Source organism: Pinus tabuliformis, chromosome J (genome assembly GCF_031772625.1).
Source record: "Pinus tabuliformis cultivar Carrire ecotype Pingquan chromosome J, CPIR1, whole genome shotgun sequence".
In the NCBI taxonomy this organism is placed as follows: domain Eukaryota; kingdom Viridiplantae; phylum Streptophyta; class Pinopsida; order Pinales; family Pinaceae; genus Pinus; species Pinus tabuliformis.
In genome coordinates, this window is record NC_142295.1 from 42776714 (window position 1) to 42802986 (window position 26273).

General features: G+C 38.0%; 1 protein-coding gene across 2 annotated transcripts in view; it reads left to right on the forward strand.

Annotated features, from left to right (window-relative positions):
• LOC149225390 (ABC transporter C family member 2-like) overlaps positions 1-26273 on the forward strand; it is a 500427-nt gene that overhangs the window by 358239 nt on the left and 115915 nt on the right. For both annotated transcript variants that reach the window (XM_089377078.1, XM_089377079.1), the window contains exon 16: positions 5969-6109. In XM_089377078.1, the coding sequence (XP_089233204.1) occupies positions 5969-6109 (141 nt within the window). The remainder of the gene's footprint in view (positions 1-5968; positions 6110-26273) is intronic.

Consider the following 26273-nt stretch of genomic DNA (forward strand, 5'->3'; position numbering starts at 1 on the left):
ACTTGTTATGGGTAACCGAGATAGAGATCTAGAGACTGAGATTCTCTAAAGGAAGCTAGTGTGAAGTATAGAGACTGAGTTTCTCTAAGAGAAGTCGAGAAGAAGCAGTGTGAAGTATAGAGACCGAGTTTCTCTAGAAGGAGCTATTGAAGGAAATGTAACTAGTTTCGGTCTTCATAAATGTACTTTTGATATTTGTATTTATTCAAGAAAAGAAATATTATTTTTATAATATATGTCAATGAGTTTCTTGCTCATTGAAGTAGGTCTAGCACATGTTAAAGTGCGTCAATGAGTTTCTTGCTCATTGAAGTAGGTCTAGCACATGTTAAAGTGCTATAGGTGAGTCAAAGAGTCAAAAGAATTATGTTGAAGACCTTAAGGGAGTGTTACACCATGTATATTTATGTATGAGAGTCAAAGAACACACCTCCAAGCAAAGTCAAGCCTCCTCCTAGTAATGGCACCATCAATTGAAGCAAATTGAAGCAAAGAAGACAAGTCGGCCAACAATCTTGAAGTCGACCTAAAGGAGGGATAGTCCTCTATATATAGAGGCTATCCACTCCTCCATCATCCCATTCATCTACTTCTGAAATCAGCGAAGAAAAGGAGTCGAGAAAAGGTGAGCGAAGGACAAAGAAGGAGCCTCCAAATGCAACGGAGAGGATAGAAGGGACAACGAAGGTTTTGGGACTGTTCTAGGGTCAATACCATTCACATGTGTGAAGGAAAATGAGGGATGCCTGCGGTTAGGACAAAAGCAACTTACAGTCAAGCATATATCATTGTTTGGGCTTGAATCTAGGCCTACAAGGCCTCCTATCCAAGCAAAGAAGGAGGGTCCTTAGGCGAAGGAGAGAGGGACCATATTACATCAAGCAAACTTCCCACACATGCAAGAATTAGGGCTGCAGAACAGTGCTACCAAGTCTGCATCTACACCTCAAGGAAGAGCTCATTTGGTCAAGGAGGAGGTAGGGATCATCATAAGGGAAGGGACTCATCAGAAGTACAAGTGTCTCTTCTAGAGCAAGTGCAACAAGTTACATCAACTGTTGAAGGAAGAACGAAGTGCTGGAAGAAGGAGGATGAAGTGCTGGAAGGAGGAAGACAAATTGCCAGGGAAACCAAGTGCAGAGAGGAGGAAGGACTTGACTTGTGCTTGGAGGATGTTCTAGTCAAGGGTTTAGGGTTTGGCATTGATCAATAAGAAGCTTCAATAAGGGAAAACTTACCAAAGGGTTTTCCTCTCAAGAGAAGAGAGGTTTTGGCCCTGGTAGAGAGCCAACATCTTGTGTTCTTGTTCTTATGTTTTGGTAGCAGTTTGATGAAGCACACGCACATGCATTAATAAGAAGAACAAGAAGATTAAGCTAACAAGACAAATTGTAAAAAGACTTCACAAATTGTTATCAAGTCAAGAAGAATCATACTAGGCCTAATTTCCCTAGATTCTTCAACAGGAGCCAAGGAGAGGAGTTTGAGATCAAGAAGAAAGTCGAGAAAGGGAAGAGGCAGAACATAAATGTTAGTGACAAGGATCTTGGGAGGATACTAGAGTCAAGGGTCTTTGTCATGGTCTTGGTACTCATCAATTGAAGATCTAGAAAAAGAATTTTTATCAGGTTTTCCTCTCAAGAGGTGAGAGGTTTTGGCCCTGACTGACAAGCCTACATACTGTGTCACGTGTCTTTTATTGTGCATATTGGTAATTGTCTTGATGAAAAGAACACAATAATAACATAACGAAGAAAAGACTATAAGCTAAGAAGTAAAAGTATATCACAAGCAATTATCATGCAGAGAAATCGTTTAACTATTCATGCCCTAGATTTCTCAACAATTTCAGTTTTTTGCTTGCTGGGATTGAGCTTTGAGAGGTATAGTGACTTTGTGACCTGACTATAACCAGTGAACAAAGGGATTACCATAGATTTTTTTGCCATTCGCTGAGTATTTGTGGAGTGGATATCTACTCCAATTTACCATTTCCACATTTCCAATATGTAAAAAAATATTTCTCCTTCATTTTCGTTGTTTTTCAAGATCTAATATGGGGCAATTTTGTGAAAATCATGATCGGGATAAAATCGACAAGGGTTTGAAAAAGGAAAAAATTGGTTATTAGCCGAGTATTTGTGGAGTGGATATATACTCCAATATACCATTTCCACATTTCCAATATGTAAAAAAAATTTCTCCTTCATTTTCTGTGTTTTCAAGATCTAGTATAGGGCAATGTTGCGAAAATCATGATCAAGATAAAATCTACAAGGGTTCGAAAAAGGAAAAAATTGAAAATATCGGGGAAAAATCGGTAAAAATCATCAAAACATCGATAAAATTAAAAAATTAAAAAATAATCATTTTTTTCAATTTTTTTAGTATCCACGATTTTTTGACGATTTTATGATAATCATTAAAATAGCATCCCACGATTTTTTGATGATTTTATGATTTTATCACGATTTTTTCATTTTGTTTTCACAATTTTTGTCTATTTTTACGATTTTTTGGCAATTTTTATGATTTTATCACGATTTTTTTTCATTTTGGACAAAATCACAGATATTAACAGCCTATTTTATTGCCATGCCAAAAAAATCACAATTTTTTGAAAAATGTCGCGATTTTCGAAAGACTGGTATAGGGTATGCAATGTTCATTAGATATGCCTCTTTTTTCTCTCTTTGATTGGAGGATTTAATACTTATGTAGCTAGGGTTGAGATCTGAAGGGCCAAGTATTGTGACCATATTTCATCAAGCAAACAAGGGGAAATCCATAGTTTTCTTTGCCATCAGCTGAGCATTTTTGGAGTGGAGATTTACTCCAGTATACCATATCCATATTTATTATTTCCAGGTATATAAAAAAATTCCCTTCCTTTTCTTTGTTTTCCAAGATTAGTGTTACCATAAATTTAGTGTCTACCTCTTCTTATCTGCTTTTGAATTTCCACATTTGTTTTGTGTGGTAGGTCCTAAACCGGAAAATTTAATTAGAGCTCTACAAAATGGCAAAGCCATTGGACCAAATGTGGGAGTATGGTGAGCCATGTGAGGATGATAATAGAGCAAAGCTAAGGTGCAAGCTTTGTGGAAATGAAATGTTTGGCGTAATCACCCGCTTGAAATAAAATGTTTGGCGTAATCACCCGCTTGAAATACCACCTTGCCAAAATCCCAGGGCATATGTGCATATTTTCCCTACAACTACCCCAGACATTGTCCTTATTGCAAAGAACTCAATTCATGATACTACTAGAAAGAGAGAACCACAAGCTTAGTGGATTATTTTTACAGACTCATAGTATTTAGAATCTAGATGGCTCATGATGATCATCTCATGAGATACATTGTTTTAAAGTGATTTTGTATCAAGTTTTAACTTTTAACTTTTATCTTGTCAGGGCTCAGAAATCTTGACCGAGGAGTCAAGAAAAAATGACAAATATCATATTTCAAACTTCAGTATCTAGTAGTAGTATCTTACTATCTACATCTTATACATTTTAAGTTGTAGTTTTATAATTTTATTTTCAGATTTGTGTGACAATGTGTTTGTTAATTGTTTGATGTTGATGTTTGCTATTACTTTAAAAGAATACAAATTTGAAAAAATGTCATATTTCAGTATCTACTATCTAGTATCAATGATTGATGTGCCACTTGACATTTTATACATTCTTATATAGTAGTTTTATCTTTGTATTTATGTGACAATGTGTTCATTAAATATTTGATGTTGATGTTGCTTTAGAAGTTCAAAAATTTGGAAAAAAAAAAGGTTTTTTTTTTTTACCAAATAATTTCCTGATAATTTCCCCGATATTGCCAATAATTAAAATTTTGGACCCCCAATAATAAATTGCTGCTAACGATAAATGTAACATTTACTCTCTCTAATCTAGGTTTTACATTTTGGGTTCTTGCTTTTGTGAAATTTTTGCTACGTAGAAGGTGCTATTAACTTAGTTAATTTTTCCGATTACTTATACAAAACAAAATTAATTTATCAGCAGAAACTAATGAAGAAAAACATAAATAGCACCGTTCACCAAATAATATTTGCAGTGGAATACAAAAGAAACCAATTACACAAATAACACATATATTTGGACAAATGTCCTTGGATAAACCCCAATGTGGGGAAAACCAATCTTTACTCTGAGAGTTTTATTATTATCTTCAACAAATCTACTATTGGGAAATTACATAAACTGCTCTGGCGAAACTTCGGCAAATTTATCTTCACCATTGCTAATTAAATCAAACTAGGAAAACCAACTTCCCTTTTGCAAATCACACTGCCTCTATGGCAACTTGCACAACCTCCCCAACAATTTGCACTGTTTCTTGGCTAACTTGCACAACCTCCTGACAAACTCGCATTGCCTCTGGAAAACTCAGACGACCTCTGGAAACTCGTTCTGGCAACTCGCACTGCGTCGAATAACTCACACTCGCTAATTTGGAAATTCACACTGCCTCTGGAAAATAACTCGACCTTCTCTATGGATAATAATCTGGCCAGCGAAAAGCCCTCTAAAATTCAGAAGTTGGAAGTCTTCTCGGATGAAGAATAAACCCTGCAAAACTTTCCTCAATTACTGCTGCTAAAATCCTCTCAGTGTCTTACTGAAAACTCACCCAACTCGACTCACTTGAGAGTCAATATCACCCAATGCTGCCCATCGACATCCCTTGATAATCTCATTCACAATTTGAATGGCCAAGATTAGAAGTTAACTTGATCCAATCAATCTTATCCCAACTAATGTCAATTAATTATCCACTTTTAGGAAATATTTAAAAATTACCAATTGACTTAATTAAGACATTTTCCCTTTTTGAATCTTAGGAAAAATTAGATGGGCGTGGAGATAATTAATTCCTCTTTGTTCTTAGGTTCAATGACACCTCTCAAGGCTAGAACACTTGTCTGAGCTACAATATTTAACAGTTTTTAGAGCTTCTCTTTGCATCTTTATTGCTGTTGTTAATTATTATTTTTCTGAGCCACATTGTCGTGTTCCGGATTCATGGACATTATATAATTTCATCTTGTCCACAATACTTCTAATTATTGGAAATGGGTAATATAGTTTGCAAATCTCTGCCCTTACATCCTAGGTTTTTATCTGTAAATATGGTTTTTTACCACATAGATATTTAAACAAGGGTGGTGCATTCATAGTACATGCAGCAAGAAAGAATTATGCTTTTGCAATTGAAATAGTACCTCTAAGAGAATCCTTTTCTTAATGACATCTTCTTCTCTCAGTACAATTTCTTTCCTGCTGTTCCGATTTATGCAATAATCATTAATTGAAGTGTTATCTAAACCATCCCTATGTCTCTTGACCTGTTTGGAGACATCTTGTAGTGTAGAATTAATTTATTTTGTGACATTTTCCTCTATACATCACATATCATCCTCATCATTGCTGTTTCTCAAGATTTTTATCTACTCCTTTTCCTCCATTTAGATGCTCCTAAATTTAATCGCAGTAGTCTTTAACGCGACTTTTTGAAAGCCTTTCCGGCGATTTTTTCCGGTGAAAATCCGGCAGTAATTTATTGGAATCCAAGTTTGATAGCTAATTTCTGCACAATGAAAGCGTCCCAGGGGTTTTTCAGGGTGCTGAATCCGAATATGCAGTTAAAAAACCATTTTAACTGCAACAAATCATGATTTCATCTCAATTTCTTCCGCCGGATTCCGTCACCGGAATCTCAAAAAGTCGCATTATAGACAACTCCAATTTAATCTGGTGTTAACAGAAAGCTTATTTTTATTTGCTTGATTGTACCTGAATGCTGGAGGCATGCCTGCAAAGTTATATTAGTATCGATATTGCACTGGGGTAAATAAACTGCTTGAGATATGTAACTGTAAAGATACACTGTCTTTGATTTCTAAGTGAAAAGCTTGATTTTATGAGCATGTTTTTGGTCTGCAGGTTGTTAATGCTAATGTGTCATTGAAAAGACTAGAGGATCTGTTTTTGGCAGAAGAAAGAATATTGCAACCAAACCCACCCATTCAGGCAGGCCTGCCTGCTATATCAATTAAAAATGGAACTTTTTCTTGGGACAAAAAGGTTTGTACTTAATTTGTACCCATTTCTCTCTACAATAATGCATAGTTGCTTCCTGTTTTTCTTCACATTTACATCCCATACAGTCCTGGTCGAGAGTATGTATATAGTTATCTTAAATGCTCAGTAATAAATTGTGACGGGGGAGTTGGAATAATGAAATATTTTACATTTTGGGCTTAGCATTAGTTATTATTACTATTATATATTTCTTTTTTCTCCATTTGCTACGCTGGGCCGATGGGGGCCCACCTTTTTCTGAATAGGTGCCAAATCATGCCTGTTTTGACAATTTTTTGGGCCCCATCAGGCTGGAGAGGCTCAAATGTCCCTGGGATGTCCTTGATTCTGGCAGGGGACCCCCTGGGGATGTTTGGTGTCTGAATATTCCCACCATCCATGAGGCTGCCCCCTACCAATCCTCAAATATCATGTGATGAGGGAACCCCAGGGAGGAGCCCTTAGGGGTGGCAATGGGTTCCTGTGCTATATAGCTAGACTCCTTTGATTTGCCAACCAACTACCCAAATTTTCCAATGAATTATAATGATGACTAATTTAGCACATCATGACCAACATCTAATGCTACTGCTATAAATAACATAAGATGCCATGGCACATCAAATATTAATCATTTCACCATATGTAGGAAGAAACTACCCCCACTTTCTCCTATAAATAAACTACTTTTCAAATGTTGTTAGAGAGACCCTTTTAGCTATAGAAGTTAGGGTTTCCGTTTAAGATAATCCCTTGAAATACCTTAGGATTCCCCTTCAAATGTTCTGAGTTTGGTCTGAGCTTTCAGTGTGTCATTTCGTCAAACAGCTGGTGTATGTTTGGCTGTAGGTGCACTTTTATGTTGCTTATTTAATGTGACACAGACAATACTAAATAAATGCTCATGGATACACTTTAAATCAACAGCATATCACTTACATAGCACCCAGAAATTATACAGACCTCTGCTAGGAGCAAACAAAGTGATACAACTTCAGATTTGTGGACTGATATGAAGGTTGATATAAGATAAAGAGTACAGAGAACCTGATATGCAGATTCAGAAATTTTCCAGCAGCTCACTAAGTTCTGAAAGAGCACAAACTCGGCTTCTAAAAGCGGTATATGCCTACCAGCAGAACTGGGGGATATGGACCCAGCTCCTATCCAACAGCCACACTGTCCCAAATATTGGCAATGTCTTGACTTGTGGATAAAGAAAGCCACTAAACTAGCAAGAGAAATAACTCTTAGCCTCTATTTCAGTGCAACTTGACCTCCTCCAAAGATGGATGAAACAGACACAGCAACCCCACCATAGGCTTGGTCGCTAACCAGTGCCAAAACTTGGCCCTTAGAGAAGTAGAACTCGACCCCCTTCTTTAACCCTTTCTTCTGTCCAGCAAAATGAAGTGTACTCGGCGCCCTTTTAGTAATGGTAAACTCAGCCCCTTGGTCAGAAATATACGACCAACAAGCACAATAGAACTTGGTGTCTTCTTCACAGATTTGCCCCACTGATGTATGGCAGAAGCTGACCCTCAAATAAATCTTGGAAATTTGGCCTGCATAGAAAATATAGAATATTCATAGTTAGAAGGTAAAATCAATTGATCACCATGAAAACTTACTTGTTCTGCTATTATCTTCTTCCCCATTGAAGCACAACAGCAAAATCTGAGTGTATAGTTTCAACCATGTGGAAAAAGTTTACCTCGTGAATAAATCAACAAGGGTCTGGAAATTGAAAACATTGTTAAAGTTGGGAGGATTTTGAAAAATCTTCAAAAACTTGACAAAATTTAAAAAGTACAAAAATATTCATTTTAATTGTTTTTTAGCATCTAAAGTATCCAAAACATCAGATAAATGCATTGCCACATAAATATGAAAAGAAAGCTAATATATAAGATCTATAAGAAGTCTAGTGCTACATCACATATCAAAATAGTGAATCAAGTCTTGAATCTTGAGTCTTGACTCAGTTTCAACTCTCAAGAGTCAAAATATCAAGAAAAAATATAATAAATATATATCATGATTCATCATCATGAGTCATCTACATGTCATAAAGTAATCAATCATTGAGATCCTTTGCCTCCTTTACAGGAATAGGGAATGGCTTTGCCTTTTCCTCTAGAGGAAGAAGGCCTTGCCCTTGGGGCTACAAATGGACTTTGTCATCCTCTAGAAGCAAGAAAAGGATGTGGCCTCTGTCCTCTGCTGGCGCCCATCCTAGATGGTGTCACCTCCTCCTCCTTCTCCTGCTCTGCCTCTTGTTCTTGCTCCTCCTCCTCCTCCTCCTCCTGCTCTGCCTCCTGTCCTTGCTCCTCCTCCTCCTGCTCTGCCTCTTGTTCTTGCTCCTCCTCCTCCTCCTCTACCTCTCCCTCCCCTGCAGCTGCTACCTCCTTTGCCTCCTGTGCCTCCAGATCCACCTCTAACCAATCAGGGATTGAGTCCATGATAGGCCTCTTAGTCTCAATCCTCCATGCAACAGTGGTGTTAATATGGTCCAATGAGATGGCTTCCATGTTAGGGTATTTTTGAAGTTGTCTCACCTACAATCGGACATTTTAGTTTTGTAGACCATATCATTGAGGCACTGGGACTCCAACCTGTATTAGGGTCATAGATTGTAAATTATTACTTAGAAAATTTAAATATTAAAAATAATAAATTATAATTTATAATGAATTAAAAAATTTAATCTGAATTTTTTTTCCCTGTTGCACTTTTTGTTGTATATTTTGTCAAATACACTGTAGTTGCATTCACACCCAGAGGAACTACATGTTTGGCTGAGCACTCGAATGACAATTTTTTGGGGATGGGGTACTCTGCCACCATAGCTTGTCCACCAAGCATCTACAAGTTCAAAGAAAAAAGAGAAACATAAAAAAATTAAATCATTGAAATTCTAAACTTGAAGCAAATTATGAAGAGACAAAGAATTATAAAATTTGAAAGTTAAAACAAACTGAACCTTACCTGTCATTTTGGTCGTCTTATTCTTAATAGCCATGGTAAAACCAAATGTGGCACCTCCCATCCTATACATCTCCATTTCTTTAGAAATTTCTTCATGTTCTTGCTCAGATGCCACCATTCTCTCAACACAAGTGTTGAATCCATCCATCACCCTGACATTAAATCTGAAACCACAGGAGTAAGAAAATACAGGGTTGAGGTAGATACCTGCAACGTGAATGGGGTGATGGAGGGTATTGTTCCATCGCTCATTAATCACTCTCCATACCAACTGTTGTTTCTCAAACCACTCATCCCCCTTATTTTCATAATAGTAATGCATGACTTCTTTGGCCGTATCCATGGCTATGAATACAAGTAGCCCATTGCGGGCTTGTCTCCATCAACCAACCGAAGAACCCTTACCAAAGGTTTCGAAATAACACACATCTCCTCTACTCCTACCCAAAAGCTCTGATCATATGAAACTAGTCTGCATATGCCCTCTCCCTTCGGCTTGCGGCTAATAGATAAAGCACGCCATTCTTGTGAAAGAAACATGGCCTTCACATCCCACATAGAATTCAATAGAGACTGAAGAGATATGAAACTAGTGACGAATTGTGTAATGGCAGGATGCAACAACTCTTTGTTGTTGGTGAATCTTCTCATCAAGCTAAGCACAAATGCATGATTATATATAAATTTTGTTATGCTCTTAGATGATTCAACAATATCCCTCACAAAAGGAATCTTCCCTATATCCTCCAACATCAAGTCAATACAATGTGCAACACAAGGTGTCCAAAACAAGTTAGGATACCTCTCCATAAGCAATCTGCCAACAACAACATAATTTGCACTTTTGTCCGTTATGACTTGGACATGTTGTGGACCTACTTCCTGAATGAAGGTGTCCAACAACTCACATAATAAACGTACGTCTTTACTGTGTGCAGATGCATCAACAAATTTCATAAACATTGTCCCGTTGGGAAAACTTGTTGAATTTTCTAAGTCTATCCGTTAGAAAATTATTTTGTATTCTTCTAATTAATTTCTCCTACTTGTCTAAATTCTTCCAAGTTATTTAACATAGTTAAATATAAAAATAAATACAATATAGTCACAACATCTACGGATCATCAATCGAAAGAAAACAAGCACACAAGTGACACCCCAATGTCCTCCAAAAAACACAATGTGGGAAAAACGGTGCAGTTATTCATAGGGTTTTATTATTATGCAGTCTATCTGAGTACAGCTGGGTGTCTAAACGACTCACCCAACAGAGAAAAATACACGGCAACAGTACCTCTATATCCGGAAACAGGTATTCAGAAAACGTGTCCCACGAAACCCTCTCCAACACAACTGAAGCTCAGCGTTGGCCTTCTAGCCACTGCGTCAGCCTCCTGCTGACTTGCGTCAACCTCCTAAGGCATTGCGCAACCTTTGGGAGCCTCTGCGTCACTCCCTCTGCCCTCTGCGTGGATGACACAGTCTCTTTGGGCTTTGCGTTGCCTATGTTGGGCTTTGCTAAGCCTGGACTGGCTGTTGCTCTTGTTGTCTCGGTTTCTGTGCTGGTCTTCCAGTATTGTCCCTGCCTCTCTGCCTCGTACGCAGTCGCTCGCTGCTGATCACTGATTCAACTTTGCTTAGCAACCCCGCTCTAGCAAAATGAATGACTAATCACTTTGGTGTGTTCTCCAACTGACCCTCAAGCCTCTTATACTTTTCTCATTGGTCCATCAACGATCGAGATTAAATCTCTAATCAACGGCTAAGATTAGATTTGGCTTGATCCATGACTTTTGGAACCTTCTAACCCAGTTTTATATTAATACCCATTAATATTTTATTTTTCCTAAGTTTAGACTTAGCAACTCCATTAAAAAATTAATTATTTTAATATCTCCCAAACTGGTTACAGTCTTTCCAAGCCATTTCTGGGTCTTGGAGATCTCATGTGCTTTAGCCTCTCCATCAATTTTCATGGTTAGAGCACATCCGATGCTACCCCAAATCAACAAAACTAACCAAGAAGTTAAGAAGGGTCCTACCCTTCTAGTCAGTCCAACCATCTTAGATGACTGTGCATCCATTGTGTTCCCATGATGCCCTAGACTCCTCCAATCTAGCAGTGCAATCAACCTTTTCATTTTAAGGAAGAGGCCCTCTCAACACTGCAAAGGTAGGGGCTTTGTACCCCGGGCCAACAACAACAACTACTTCAAACATAGGTTGGTAGAATGGGTTGGTCTTGGCAATGTGGAAAGGAACATCACTCCATAGAAGACACTTACTGACTAGTTTGTCAACTTCCTCCTTTTCCTTTTTTTTTAAGTGCTGATTTGATCTCAGGTTGTGTACTGTTGAAGAATCTAGGGCATGCATATTTAGGGTGATTCTTTGTTACATGATAACAATTTCTGAAGTATTTAAACAATTTATCTTGGCTTAATGTTCACTTTATTATTAGCATGTGCATGTTAGCTTCATCAAATTGCTATAAAAAACAAGAGAGACAAGAACACAAATGTTTTGGCTTTTTTCCAGGGCCAAAATCTCTCCCTCTTGGAGAGGAAAACCCATGCGTAAATTCTTCTTATAGAGATTCTATTGATGAATACCAAGACCATGACCTTTGACACAATCTGCCTCCCCAAGACCAAACCATTGATCCTCTTCCTCGATCATTGCAGAGATCATCATATTGCTGCTCCTCCAACTAGGTCATTGCTGCACCATGATTGCTCCATTAAAATCTTCATCACTGTTGTAGCCTTCATCGAGATCCATGAGATCGAGATCATAACGGAAGTAGCATTATGAATATAGATTGCGATAACTTGATAAGATCTTTCCATCATCATGGTGAGATACCAAGACCTTGACACTGCTCTGACTATGATACTGTGATCCTGCTCCTTCTCATTATACTGAGATTGAAATTACCCAACGTGAGACTAAGCCAGTATGTTCGTTTTTCATTGAGATAGTAACCAAATTTATCATTGCATTTAAACCTGATATGGTTATGCGAGACTATGTGCTGAAGTAGAAGCAATGAGACATATATATATACATATCTGAATCTCTCTGTGGTATATCCAAGATTCTGCGTAGTCATGCTGAGACTATTTAGGGCTAGAGTAAGATTTAGATAGCAACAGATAATCATTGTCCTTCCTTTTGTTGAGATATGCACCACCGAGGATAATCGCACTGCTCTCTATGTCATTGAGATCATCATTGAGGCTTTAGGTAATCCGAGATATGTATGTCAGGAGTGAAGCAGAAACATCACTTCCATATTTGATTCCCCAGATGTCAAGCTAACACACAGTCTTGTCTACTCCATGCATATGAGGACTCCACCTTTAGATCACAGGTATGTTGAGATGAATATTTTACCCAGAACATAAAGCAATGTTGTGGTTTTATTATCTTTCTGAGATCTGGTCAAGACTGCACCTAAAACCCTAGCTGAGGTGCAGTGAGACCTTATTGCGGATCTCCTTCTGTTTGCGGATATGAGAAGTCTGTCTCTTCTTGAATGCGGATCCCTTACTCATTGACTGCGGCTCCTTAACTACGGCTTACTGCAGCTCCTCTCTTCATTGACTGTGACTCCTTTTCCACACGTTATTGTGCTAACCCTTCATGGGTATTTATAGTGGTCATCCATATATGCAAGCCGACATTACCTTATGAACTGACGTGTTTATGCTTCACGCTGACATGACATGTATTTTATACATTTAATTTATTTATTTTGAGTCGACATGATCATTTCTCTCTTGCTTTGCTTGCACACTGCGGAAGGCTTGTTTTGAGGCATTGATCTTGGTCTTGGAGGGCTGTTAGACAACTTTGAAGACTTGTACATATTTACATAAACTCATGAAGAGTTTCTATACACTTGACATGACTGTTTGATATTTAAATAAATCCTAAAGACATCAAGAAGAAGTCTTTCACCTAGTGACACTTCTTGCTCATGAAACCCATGTAGAAAGGTTACAAAAATAATTTATTTCCTTTTATTACATCAAATACAAAGATCATGTCATTATGAAGATCGAAGCTAGTTACACTTTCTTCAACACTCCCTCTTAACTAGGGAGGTATTCATAATGGTACTTGGTCATTCTCAATCTGAAGAATTTCTCATAAGAAGAATCGGATTTGGAATCCATCTGTTATAGCATCATTTCAAACAACATTGTTTCCATTTAGCAAGACCTTGACTAACAACTCTCTCACTCACTTAGATTAGAGCACACAATGTTGGCGAGACCAATGATTGATAGACACGCATCATCATTGTCTCTCTTAGGGTGATACCCACCCGGGTGTTCTCCGAGTATGCCCTACTAGGACTATTCTCATCTTGGGTTCCCAAACCTCAAGAATATTAGTGCTCTTGCCCACTCTTGTCTTGGATGCCCTACCACATCCTCAAAGAGTTTCGGATGCTAGATCATTACACAATCCTCCATTCTTTCTTCCAAACTAAAGACAAGAATGTTGTGTCTAATTCTCCCTCTTAACTAGGGATGAGTCCCAAGTTTCTCTTTACTCAGAAACTTGCTCGAATTCCTTTGCTCATAGGAACTTCTGAGAGCTGCCTCTTACCCAAGGACTCTATCATCAGTGCTTCATAGGGTCTTCAAGTTGACTGACAATTCAAGACTTCGATGTCATCAATTTTTTCATATGTAGGGTTCAACCATCCTTCACTTTCCTCTGTCATGTTATTCCTTCTTTCCTGGAAAGTATCCTCCTTGGCTTTACATCTAGGGCTTCCTTCATAAGCTCATTTGTCTACACTTTTTCTCAACAGTGATTGCTCTGGATCACAAGGTACATAGTTGTGACATCCTTCACAACTCTCCTTTCCTTGATCCTGCACACATACCCAGACTTTCCTAAGAGTTAGACACCAAAAACAAATTACATATTAGTTATTACCTTTTGTTGATGGCCTTCTTCTAGTGACATCTTCTTGCAGGCATCAATCATCCTGCATACATGTTGACACATCTCCCAATTATATCTGTTGTCAATGGTCCTCATCTTTTCAGACTTCCATCAGAGTCTTCACATCATTCCGGGAGTTTTCTTGGTCAAGTCTTCCCAATCCTCTGGATGTTGACTGCCTTCATCATGGTTGCATGCTTCACAATCTCTTCCATCTTCTTTTCATTCCCAGGAGCTTTCATAGTTCTTCAATGGTCATCAATTTCCTCATACATATTATGTTGATTTCATCTAGTTTGACTTATGTCTTTTTGCATCCTTTTAGAGGAGGAAATCTATTCCCTTTTGATCATGCTTGATCCACTTTATCTGCAACCACATATGATGACATTACAATATCAAACGCAAATACAAATACAATCATACATACCTTATTTTCCTTTAGGTATTTTTTAGCAGCTTCCTTGATTGAAAAGATCTTCAATCCCCTGGTCTGCTTCATTCTTTATGTCATTGAACCACCATCTCATAAGTTCCAAGAGTTGGAATTTCTGACGAGACATTTGTTGCCTTCCCGGACTAGCAAATCCTTCGCTGAGATCTCTATCAAAGATCTTTCAGGACCCATCTGGCAAATGTTTCCTTTGACCTGGATGACTTCTTCCTTTTCTTCAATGTACAACAAGATTCCCAAGAGCTATGTTCTTCTTGATTCCATACGAGCTCTTGCTTCGATGATGCCATGACGCATCTTCTTACTATGCTCATATCTGCAGGGATTTCTGATAGGATCCTTTTGAGAGGGACACCATCTCCTTCATAACGGAGACCTATCACTGCCTCTTTCCCTGATCCTTTCTCCAACTTCCTCTTTCATAGTACTATTTTGTCTTGTCAACCTTCCTTTACTTATCTGCATTTAGTTGAGTCCTATCGACTTTTCTTTCTCTATCTGACATACAGACCGCAAACTGTTGATCGAGGTGACCTTCTTGTTCATAGACATTGGCCACTTTGCTTATCAATGATGTTTGTCTATTCATCATTTATGAAGATATCTCTTCTTTCTTTTTTACTACATTTCAGATAGTATGTTCTCTAGCATTTCATGAATTCTTCCTATGTCTCCTTTCTTGTTTCATAGAACCCTACAAGTTCTTATGACTTCGAAGGAGACTTTGATGTACTGGCTTCTCTAAGGATAATGACAATCCTCCTTATTCTATGCAAGACCCTTGATGACCCATCCAATATGCAGATATTCTTGAAATCATGAAGTCATAAAACAAAATTTGATTATGAAAAAGGTACTTGATTGTGAAGATGTAGTCTTCACCTTGATCATGTTGGCAGTAGTTGAAGCAGATATATTGGCTGAGATCCTTAGATTGCCCTCCAACAAATTGCCAATACATATTGAATTGAAGTTTCTTGTCACGGTCCATAGAATAGCTTCTGATTTGAGTACTGTTCATATACATTCTCAGATCTGATATCTAAAGAAGGATCCAAACTGAATTGTGGATGATCTTGTCAAAACTGTTGTTGAGATCTAAAGACTGTTGATATCTGAAACCCTTGCTGCTGCATACTGATCTCTGATCTAGGGTTTGATCATGACTAGGGTTTGATTCTGCCATGTAGATCTTCAGCTGCTTTGATGTCTTGATTCTTGAATGTCTCTTTTCTGCCCTTATTTTTGACTGCTGAAACCATCCCTCTGATACCATGTTGAAGAATTTACTATTTAGGGCATGCATATTTAGGGTGATTCTTCTTTACATGATAACGATTTGTGAAGTATTTAAACAATTTATCTTGGCTTAATGTTTACTTTATTATTAGCATGTGTATGTTAGCTTCATCAAACTGCTATAAACAACAAAAGAGACAAGAACACAAATGTTTTGGCTTTCTGCCAGGGCCAAAACCTCTTCCTCCTGGAGGGGAAAACCCACGTGTAAATTCTTCTTATAGAGATTCTATTGACGAATACCAAGACCATGACCTTTGACACAATCTGCCTCTCCAAGACCAAGCCATCGATCCTCTTCCTCAATCATTGCAGAGATCATCATCTTGCTGCTCCTCCAACTAGGTCACTGCTGCACCATGATTGCTCCATTAAGATCTTCATCACTGCTGTAGCCTTCATCGAGATCCATGAGAATGAGATCATAACTGAAGTAGCATTATGAATATAGATTGAGATAACTTGATAAGATCTTTCCATCATCATGGTGAGATAGTAGATGCCAAGACCTTGACACTGCTCTGACTATGATACTGTGATCCTGCTCCTCATTATACTGAGATTGAAATTTCCCAATGTGAGACTAAGCCAGTATCTTTGTTTTTCATTGAGACAGTAACCAAATTTATGATTGCACTGAGATCTGATATGGTTATGCGAGACTATGTACTGAAGTAGAAGCACTGAGACATATATACACAGATCCGAATCTCTCTGTGGTATATCCAAGATTCTGTCACAGTCATGCTGAGACTGTTTAGGGCTAGAGTAGGATTCAGATAGCAACAGATAATCATTGTCCTTCCTTTTGTTGAGATATGCACCACTGAGGATGACCGCACTGCTCTCTATGTCATTGAGATCATCATTGAGGCTTTAAGTAATCTGAGATATGTATGTCAAGAGTGAAGCAGAAACACCACTTCCATATTTGATTACCCAGATTTCATGCTAACACACAGACTTGTCTGCTGCATGCATACGAGGACTCCACCTTTAGATCACAGGTATGCTGAGATGAATATTTTACCCAGAACATAAAGCAATGCTGCAGTTTTATTATCTTTCTGAGATCTGGTCAAGACTGCACCTAAAACCCTAGCTGAGTTGCAATGACACCTTATTGCGGATCTCCTTCTATTCGCGGATATGAGAAGTCTGTCTCTTCTTGACTACAACTCCCTTACTCATTGACTGCGGCTCCTTAACTGCGGCTTACTGAGGCTCCTCTCTTCATTGATTGTGGCTCCTTTTCCACACGTTATTGCGCTGACCCTTCATGGGTATTTGTAGTGGTCATCCATATATGCAAGCCGACATTACCTTGTGAACCGGCGTGTTTATGCTTCAAGCTGACATGAAATGTATTTTATACATTTAATTTATTTAATTTGATCTGACATGATCATTTCTCTCTTGCTTTGCTTGCAGACTTTGGAAGGCTTGTTTTGAGGCATTGACCTTGGTCTTGGAGGGCTGTTAGACGACTTTGAAGACTTGTACATATTTACATAAACTCATGAAGAGTTTCTATACAGATGACATGACTCTTTGATATTTAAATAAATCCTAAAGACATCAAGAAGAAGTCTTTCACCTAGTGACACTTCTTGCTCATGAAACCCATGTAGCAAGATTACAAAAATAATTTATTTCCTTTTATTACATCAAATACAAAGATCATGTCATTATGAAGAACGAACCTAGTTACACTTTCTTCAACATGCACAAGCTGTGGTTCTAGGAACAAAAAAAGATGAGAAATATGAGGGGTTGGGCCATTGGGTGTGGAATGTGATGCTGAAGAACCACTCTCACTTCCCCCGAAGGCCCCGACAATTTGAATTTTTACTATTGTCCTATTGTCTTTGGCATCATCTTTATCATGCAATGATTTAATGACCTTCCAAATGATTTCTAGAGTTGCATATCGGCAAAGTTCTATATTTTTCCTCAGAATTTGCCCTAGATGGAATTTTAATTTGTTGACACGCCTTGACATATGCTTGCCACACAACTTGCAAGTCAAATATTGTCAATTAACCCCCGCCTCCCTCCCCTCCACTCTCGGGTATGGGATCAGGGTCACCACACTCCCACAAAGGGTCCAAATTCCTCGGCATTTAATTATTAAAATTGTGCATCACATAAGAAGCAAACATAATTGTGATTGTTAATTTAAAATTTTAAATGCCTCTTCTCACTAACTAATGTTAATAGTGAACACATTTAGATTCACTAGACAAGTGTTTGAATTTTTGAATTATTGAAACTTGTAAACAATCTAAACATTTTGATTCAATCTAAAGAATGTTTTGATTCAAATTTCAAAGAAACAACAAACTAAAAACAATAATAGACGAATTTGAAAAGCCATTTGTGTTACAAAGATTGAGAGAGAAATTAAAATAAATACTCGACAACAACGAATGGGCACCATGAGTCTCTCACATGGAGCAATGGACAAATCTCCAAATCTATGCCATAAAACTGGTAAATGTCCTCCTCTTAGGCAGTGGCAAACACCTCCTCTCTCCACAAGGATGAATGGAAAAAGTTAGAGTGAAAAATGAGTGAAAATTTCGCCCTTTTCCTCACTTATATGCGGTCGGGACACTTGACGCGATTTTTTGGATCGACCCTTGATTTTATCGCGACTTCTACGATAAAATGGTGAATTTTTCAATTTTCAAAAAAGTTGCAAAAAACTTTGCCGATAACATCGACCAACTCAAAAAATAGGGTTTTGCCGATCTTATTGTGACTTTTTTGACACTGGTTTCAACACTGAAACTAGAAACCAAAATGAGGGTTTGTAAAAACCCTAGACTCTTGCTCAAGAGCTCTTCAAATTTCTTTTTCTCAAGTGAACAAATGCAAGAATGAGGAGAGACTTCTCATTTTCCCTCTTTTATATCTCATTCACCACTTTTGCCACCTTTTTACCCTTTTATTTTATTTTATTTTTTGGTTTATAATTTTTCCTATTTTTAATATCCCAGAGGAACCCAACAAGCCGCCTAACATGTAACTACTAGTAAACCTTTGGGGCTTTATGGTCTATCCTCCTCTCTGTAAACTGGGTTGCAAACAAGGGGATTTGAACCTTGGATCTCTCAGTTTTCATAGGTTTTAGCTTTTGTAATGTTTTCTCCTAGGCAAATCATGTTCACTTGATTAATTTCCCCATCCTAGCCTATGGGAACCTTATTAAGCTAGCAGATCCCCTTATGTCTGCTAAGCCGATGGGGACACTACAGTCCTTGCATGAGATTTCTTGCCTTAAAGGAACTTTAGTCCCAGATGTTGGAGCACCTGTTTCCCTTCCCATGTGGCATCTTCAACAAGAAAATCCTTCCATTTCACTAGGTACTCCATTATAGTCTTGCTTCTTAAATTCCAGTCCCTTACCTATAGAATTTCCTCCAGAACTATAATCAACTCCCCTTCCTTGTCCAGTGGTGGAAGCTTTGTAAAAGTGTCTACATGTTGTCACAGGGCCCTTTTGAGAGAAGAGACATGGAAGAAATTGTGAATCTTACACCCCTTTAGAAGTTCTAGGCTTCTAGCTCATAGGCCACCTCACCTACATGCCTCACAATCACGTAGGGCCCGCAAAATCTATGTTTTAGCTCATTTTCCCCTTTCATTTTAAGTGATGACTCCCTGTAGGGTTGCAGACTAAGATACACTAGGTCCCCAACCTAAAAGCTAAACTCTACTTGTTGCCTGTTTGGGTAGACTTTCTAATGGTTCTGAGCTATTTGCAAATTGTCTTTGACGACCATCAATATGTCTTAGCTCTCTTGAACCCAATCCTTAGCTAGACGAGCTCGGGTATCCCCAAAGACCCGACCCACAAATGTGTTGAAGAATCTAGGGCAGGGGGTTAATGAGATTCTTCTTTACATGTAACTATCTAATGCTTAGCTTGTTAATCACTAGTGTGTCATATTTAATCATTAAATAGCTACCATAACAAAGAGACAAGAACACAATAAGTTGGCATTTCGCTAGGGCCAAAACCTTTCCCTCTTGGAGAGGAAACCCCACATAAAATTCTTCTTATAGAGATTCCAATTGACGAACTTGAAGACCATGACTCTTGACTAACTGAGCCACTCCAAGACCAAGCCACCAATCCTCTTCTTCATATTGCTAAAATCATCATCTTCACTGCACCATGGAGACATACATTACTGTTGCAACATCGTTGAGAATATTCCTGTACTTCCACTGAGAGACTCATCATAGCTATGAGCTTCATGGCTATTGCATTACAGCAAAGATCACATCGATCCTCTTTACCATGTATATTCCGAGATAGTGAGACAATGATCATCAAAATCGTGACTGTGCTTATGATATATGTGTTGAAGAAAGTGTAACTAGGTTCGGTCTTCATAATAACACATTCCAATGTAAATGATGTAAATTGTATCTGTTGTCGCACAGATTGTTACGACAACGCTCAGACCGGGGGCTGTCACTCTGATCCCTGATCTCTCCGTTTAAGCTTGTCTCCCGCGGCTAAGGGGGGTAGACCCTATGATGTGATGAAGACCAACTGTCGATCAGTTGGGTTGGGAGACACGAAAGGAAACTAGCACTAAATAGATTTTATTAATTTTAATGGACCAGTGCCTTATGGGTTTGATATTTAAACGATTGCTTACTAGATATTGCAGATATGTAAACCATGTACGACAATCATTTATCATCCAATAACTTGAACGATGCAAGATATCCAGCAATTAAAAATTCTGAAAAAGATAAATGCTTTAAACAACCACGCAATTATGAACATTAACCAGATATCATATTTCATGCAGCTAATCTTCAAAATGATCATTCATGAGCGGACTCGCATAAAATGATAAATATTCATTCCACATCAAAAAAAATTTGAATCTCAGCAACAAAAAATAGGACGTGATAAGTTCCTGAGACCAAAACTGAATCTGGCAAAAATTTTCCACATTTTTTTTTTTTTAACTTTAAATCTAAAAAAATGAATTAAACCAAAAAGGGAAATCTTTTTTCAAATTTTCTAGTTTATATATTTATTTATTTTTTATGATTTTTAATTAATAAAATCTAAAAAAGTTGAAACAATTTAAAATAAAACTGAAGCTTAACAAATAAATAAAATTTAAACTATTAAACTAAATTAAAAATTTAATTCCTAAACTAAAACTTTATTATTTCTTTATTTCCCCTCTTTTTTTTTTTTTTTAATAAAAAATCTAAAAAAGGAAACTATTGAAATAACCCTAAAATTAAACTAGAACTAAAAAAAATATACTTAAGTCGAATCCTAAGCTTAAACCCTATCATGACATTAAAGCAAATCAAAAATCACAACGTTGATGCTAATGTCTGCATTAACAAAAAATATCGACCCCGACGAAAAGATTGAACACATAGAAAGAAATTTCGGGAGCACAGTTGACGGCGGCAGGAAAAAATTAAATCGATTTGCAGACTCACCAAAATTCGTGACCCGGATGGATATTCAAGCTTCATTCACGCTGAGAAGATAAAACGACACGTAGACATTGCAAAGGAATTACCTGGCCCGATAGTGAAAATGGCGGACAGCTTACGATTTCAGATATTACCTGGTCATCCCGAAGCTTCCACGCAAAATGCCCACCACCAGTTCACTTGAAAGCATTTCACGCTGGATACAGTGGCATGAAAATGGAGTAAACACGTTTTTCTTTGTCCAGACAACCACCGATGCATGAAAAGATCGCCCAGGATAACTCAGCGTATGCGTTACAGCCTCTAACGGGACCACGTGATGGCTTTCAGAACGCAGAGAATCACTGAGGAGTAATTGCTTGAAGGGATCGATCTGTACGCCGATAATCCAGCCACCACACACCCTAAATTCCAATTTCGTCTTCTATCTCGTCTTGTACTGTGTTCTGAGACCAAAACGATTGCACAGTTCTTTCAAGTTGTATCAAATGGCTAGTAGAATAAAAGAATCGTGATCTTATGGCCTTTGCAGATGACGGCGGGAGAACATTGATAACTAATCCGGTTGCAAATGAAAAATGCGTGAAGCAAGTAAGGAGCCAACAGATGCAGGTAGAAGGGGGACGTGGGTAGCTTAGGAAGTCGCAGATGAGGTAAAGGGAAACTGCGAATCCGAAGATGGCTGCGTGAGGAGAAATGGCCAGCGTAAGGAGGGCCGAGGGGATCGATAGGATCGTTTGTGGATGGCTGAGCTGGAGAGGAAGAGGGTTTGAATGGCAGATTTCACAGCAAATGAATTGATGTGAAAACCCTTCCAGACCTGCAAAACCCTGGACAGGGAAATGATAACCCTGCAAAACTTAATTTTTCCTCCAGATCTTATCTCAGGTCTGTAACCTGCAAGAAGAAAACAAAACCCGGCAGATACACAAAATTTTAAAGTAAAACCCTCCAAAACTAACCTAAAATCACAAAAAAAAATTTGTAGTAAACAAAATCAAAACCCTAGATCCAGCAAAAGAATTACAGTATTTACAAACCGAAAGCTCTTAAGAAGCCAGATTTATCAATAATCACAGTAATATTATCAAAATTTGATTTTAATGTAAAACGCTTCAGAAAATCTCTCATGCATTCATAAAAAATATTTCAAATGATAAGCCCGGGATCAAGAACTGGCTGGGCTCTTTCAGAAAACACAACCCGGGAGTTGGCTGGTTCAACCGAGAACTTCCCCTAACGCCCGATAATCTGAAAAAGGATTTCCTGCACAGCTCAAATTCAACCATCAACATAGAAGGAGAAAACAATAGTGAAACCCCGATCAAATGGAGATACCTGCCAATATATTTCAGAATCTAAACTATCATTCAAACCCCAAAAATCAGACAAGATACCTGTGCCTAGATCAATCTTCATTAAGCTATCATTAATGGTTGAAAATAAAATTATGCAGAACAAATAGAACAATCTTACAACATTTTCAGAAGAGTAACACCAGCAAGATTTTTAACCCCAAAGTCTTCTTTATTGCACAAAAAAAAATGAACTACAAGAGAGCTTCTTCAGCACAAGACTCACAGATCCAATATGATCTCAATTGACCCCTAGCACCCTATTTAAAGGAAAAGATCCCAACGGCTAGTTCGAGTGATCCATGTTGAAATGATCTCGACCGTCGATGAGAATCAAGATATCTCTTAATCTCATCCGTCGAATTAGTTAATTCATTAAAAAATGAAAATTTGCATTTATTTACTCAAAAATATTATTATTTTATTATTTTTAGGGTTTTTGCTTTATTTTATTATTTTTATTTAAATTTTTATTTATTTATTTATTTATTTTATTTTATTTTTTAATTTTTTAATTTTTAATTTATTTTTAAATGGATCCTCGAACTTAGCCTTTGGAAAAAACACCTAGGACCTAGGACTTAGGACTTATGAGGGGATTAAAACATTTTCTAGCCCTCAAGACACTTTACATCATGACTTTTACAACTTTACATCTCAAGGGGCGAACCCATTTAACATAGACCCTCATAAACCACCCAGTTCTGCGACACAACTATAATCTAGCAGATTAACACACTAGGATTCTCCTAAGATTCTAATGACAAAATCCATCCCGGCTTTGGGGTTAGGCTGAAGGAAAACTCTGCCGATCATGGATCGGTGAGACGAAAAACCTTCCGGGACGTAGATCATCACTTAGAAAATTAGGTCCACCTAGGCAATTTACAGACAGACTCATATCTGCTAAGATTATTTACAATTTATACATGCAGACTGGGTTTACAACATGAATTGATCAAGCTGTCGATGACTGCAGAATGGCACGGACATGTCGATCAAGCGCTACCCTTTTTGCAAAAAAAAAGGGGGTGTACTGCTATGGGTAGTTGACCGGTAGTGGTCAACAGTATCTAACAAAATATTTTTGTAACTTTGATTCATGGGTTTCTTGCTCAAAATTTGTTTTAGTAGCTCCCACTGAGAGCTCTAGGCTAGGTGATAGGTTTGTGTCATTGATGTATACAATTACACTTGTAAATTATATAGTTTGTGTCTCCAAGATCAAGGGCAGAACCATGTGAAATGTCTCCTCCAAGATCAAGTACAAATGGCTAGTAAAAGTCTCGTCCAAGTGAAGATAAAAAGGCATTGTAATTTTGGCAAAAATATATTATATTCATGTTGGCTAAATCAATTATGTAAGTCGGCGTAAAGACAAGTCATGTTGGCCTAATGAGTAGCCTTGAGAGGACTATAAATAAGGGCCTCTCCTCCCTCATTCGACCACACTCTCATGACATCAATTCGGTCTCTCTCCTATGCGAAGAAATTTGTTTAAGGGTGCGAAGAAAGGGTCAAGTCAAGGAGCCACAGGTCAATAAGAAGGAAGTTTGTTCTGCCATCTATAACTATAGGAAATATGGCCACACGTGCGGGGCTAGGGCATCATCTTATGTGTTCTCATTAGCAAGCAAAAAGTTTGATCTTGGGGCTATTTGAAGGGCAGATTTACTTGAAGAGAAGTGACAAGGAGAGAGAAGGTTTAGGAGGGCTAGAAGAGCCCTAAACCTCTCACACGTGCGAAGGAACAGGTCACAATTAGGGCTGCATTATAGTCCTAGGTTATCTTCATGAAAATGGTTGATTTGAGGCCTAAAAAGTTTGGTTGTTCATCTAGAAGGAAGCTCCAAGTATAGCGAGGCAAGGAGGAGGCTACAAGAACAAGTAGCTCACTCACACGTGCAAAAACAATGACATCTTCAGGTCTGCTGCTAGGGTTGCTGAACAGTTCAAGTCAAGGAAGTAGATCATCTTGTCTAAAGGCAAGCATTGAGGAGAACATCTTGACAAGTGAAGCTTGGAGGAAGAAAGAAGGGAGAGGGAAGCTAATCCTTCCATCTATAGTTGTAGATTTGATCTATGGTACAGCAGGTCAGAGGACAACAGTAGCAAAAGGTACTAGCCTTGATCTTGGAGACACATTGGTCAAAGGGTCTTTGTATAGGTCTTGGAAATTTTGTCAAGTGAAGATTCTATAAGAAGAATTACCGTGGGTTTTCCTCTCAGGTTGGAGAGGTTTTGCCCTGGCTGCTGCCTATATCTTGTGTTATTGTTCTTTTGCTTATTATGCATGATAGCTGGTTGATGAAGTTAATAAACATACACATATGAAAAGATCTTGTTTGAATAAGTAAAAGGATAAAAATACTTCACAAGCAGTTATCTAAGATAGAGAAATCATTAACATATCAAGCCCATAGATTTCTCAACATGGTATCAGAGGGTTGGTAGTACATCAAGGAAGGGCTGATAAAGAACATTAAAGAAGAGGCAAGGCAGTTGAAGTTGAAGGCAAAGCTAGATTCAGATCCACATTCTGAAACTCCAAGATCTATCAAAGAGAAGACAAGATCTACTATTCGGGCAGATCTATAAGAGGAAGGTATCAAGAATCCTCTCACTTCAATTGAAGAGCAGATCCTCAAGGATAAAATATCAGGTTCCCTAGCATTCAAGGATAGACAAGCTTCCTCAAGCTCATACAAGGCAACCATCCAAAGTCAAGCTTCAAGGATCATCACATCAAGTAAGTATCTTATTTATTTGAGCAAAACTAGTCTTGAAAAAGATGTCTTCTTGCAAGGAAAGCAATAAATTAGTTGGAGTTGCCAACTTCCTTTCTTGGAAGAAGAGAACTGACCTCAATTTGAAAGAAGAAGGAGTTATTAAACATGTACAAAAGAAAATTGCTATTCCTACTAATAGTCAAGAATTGGCTAAGTATAACAAGAACGAAGTTAGAGCTCAAAAGATTCTCATAGAATCTATCAAGGACTCTTTGATTCCTTATGTAGCCAAGCTTGAAACAGCGAAGGAAATCTATGGCAAATTGATAGACCTATTCTTCGTCAGCACTGCAGGAGAAGGGATCTCTTTAAGGAATGAGTTATACAGGATGAAGATCAATAAAGAAGAAGGTATAGCTACATACTTCATAAGGGTTTCTGAAATAAGAGATCAGTTGCAAGATCGAGGAGAAATCATGTTTGATCAAGAGATGACTACTATAGTGCTGAATGCACTACCTGAGGAGTGGGGAAACTTTACAGCAAGCATATGGGCTAAAAAAGAGGCATCCTCACTCAAAGATCTGTGGGCAACATGCAAAGTGGAAGAAGCCAGATTAAATATAATGTCATGTCATATGGTTGCAGGTAACATGGATCAAGCATGATCAAGAGAAAAAGGATCTCCTCCTCTGAAAGGATGCAGGAAGGCTTAAGTTGCACCAGATGAAATCAACATAATATGTCCTCATATGGAGTTTGAGGTGGCTGACTACAATTAAGAAATTCTGATTGAAAGCTCCTGGGAATGGAAGGTGTGAGGATGGTAGAGATCGTGAAATATGCAACCATGATGAAGGCAATCAACATCCAGAGAATCAAGAAGATTT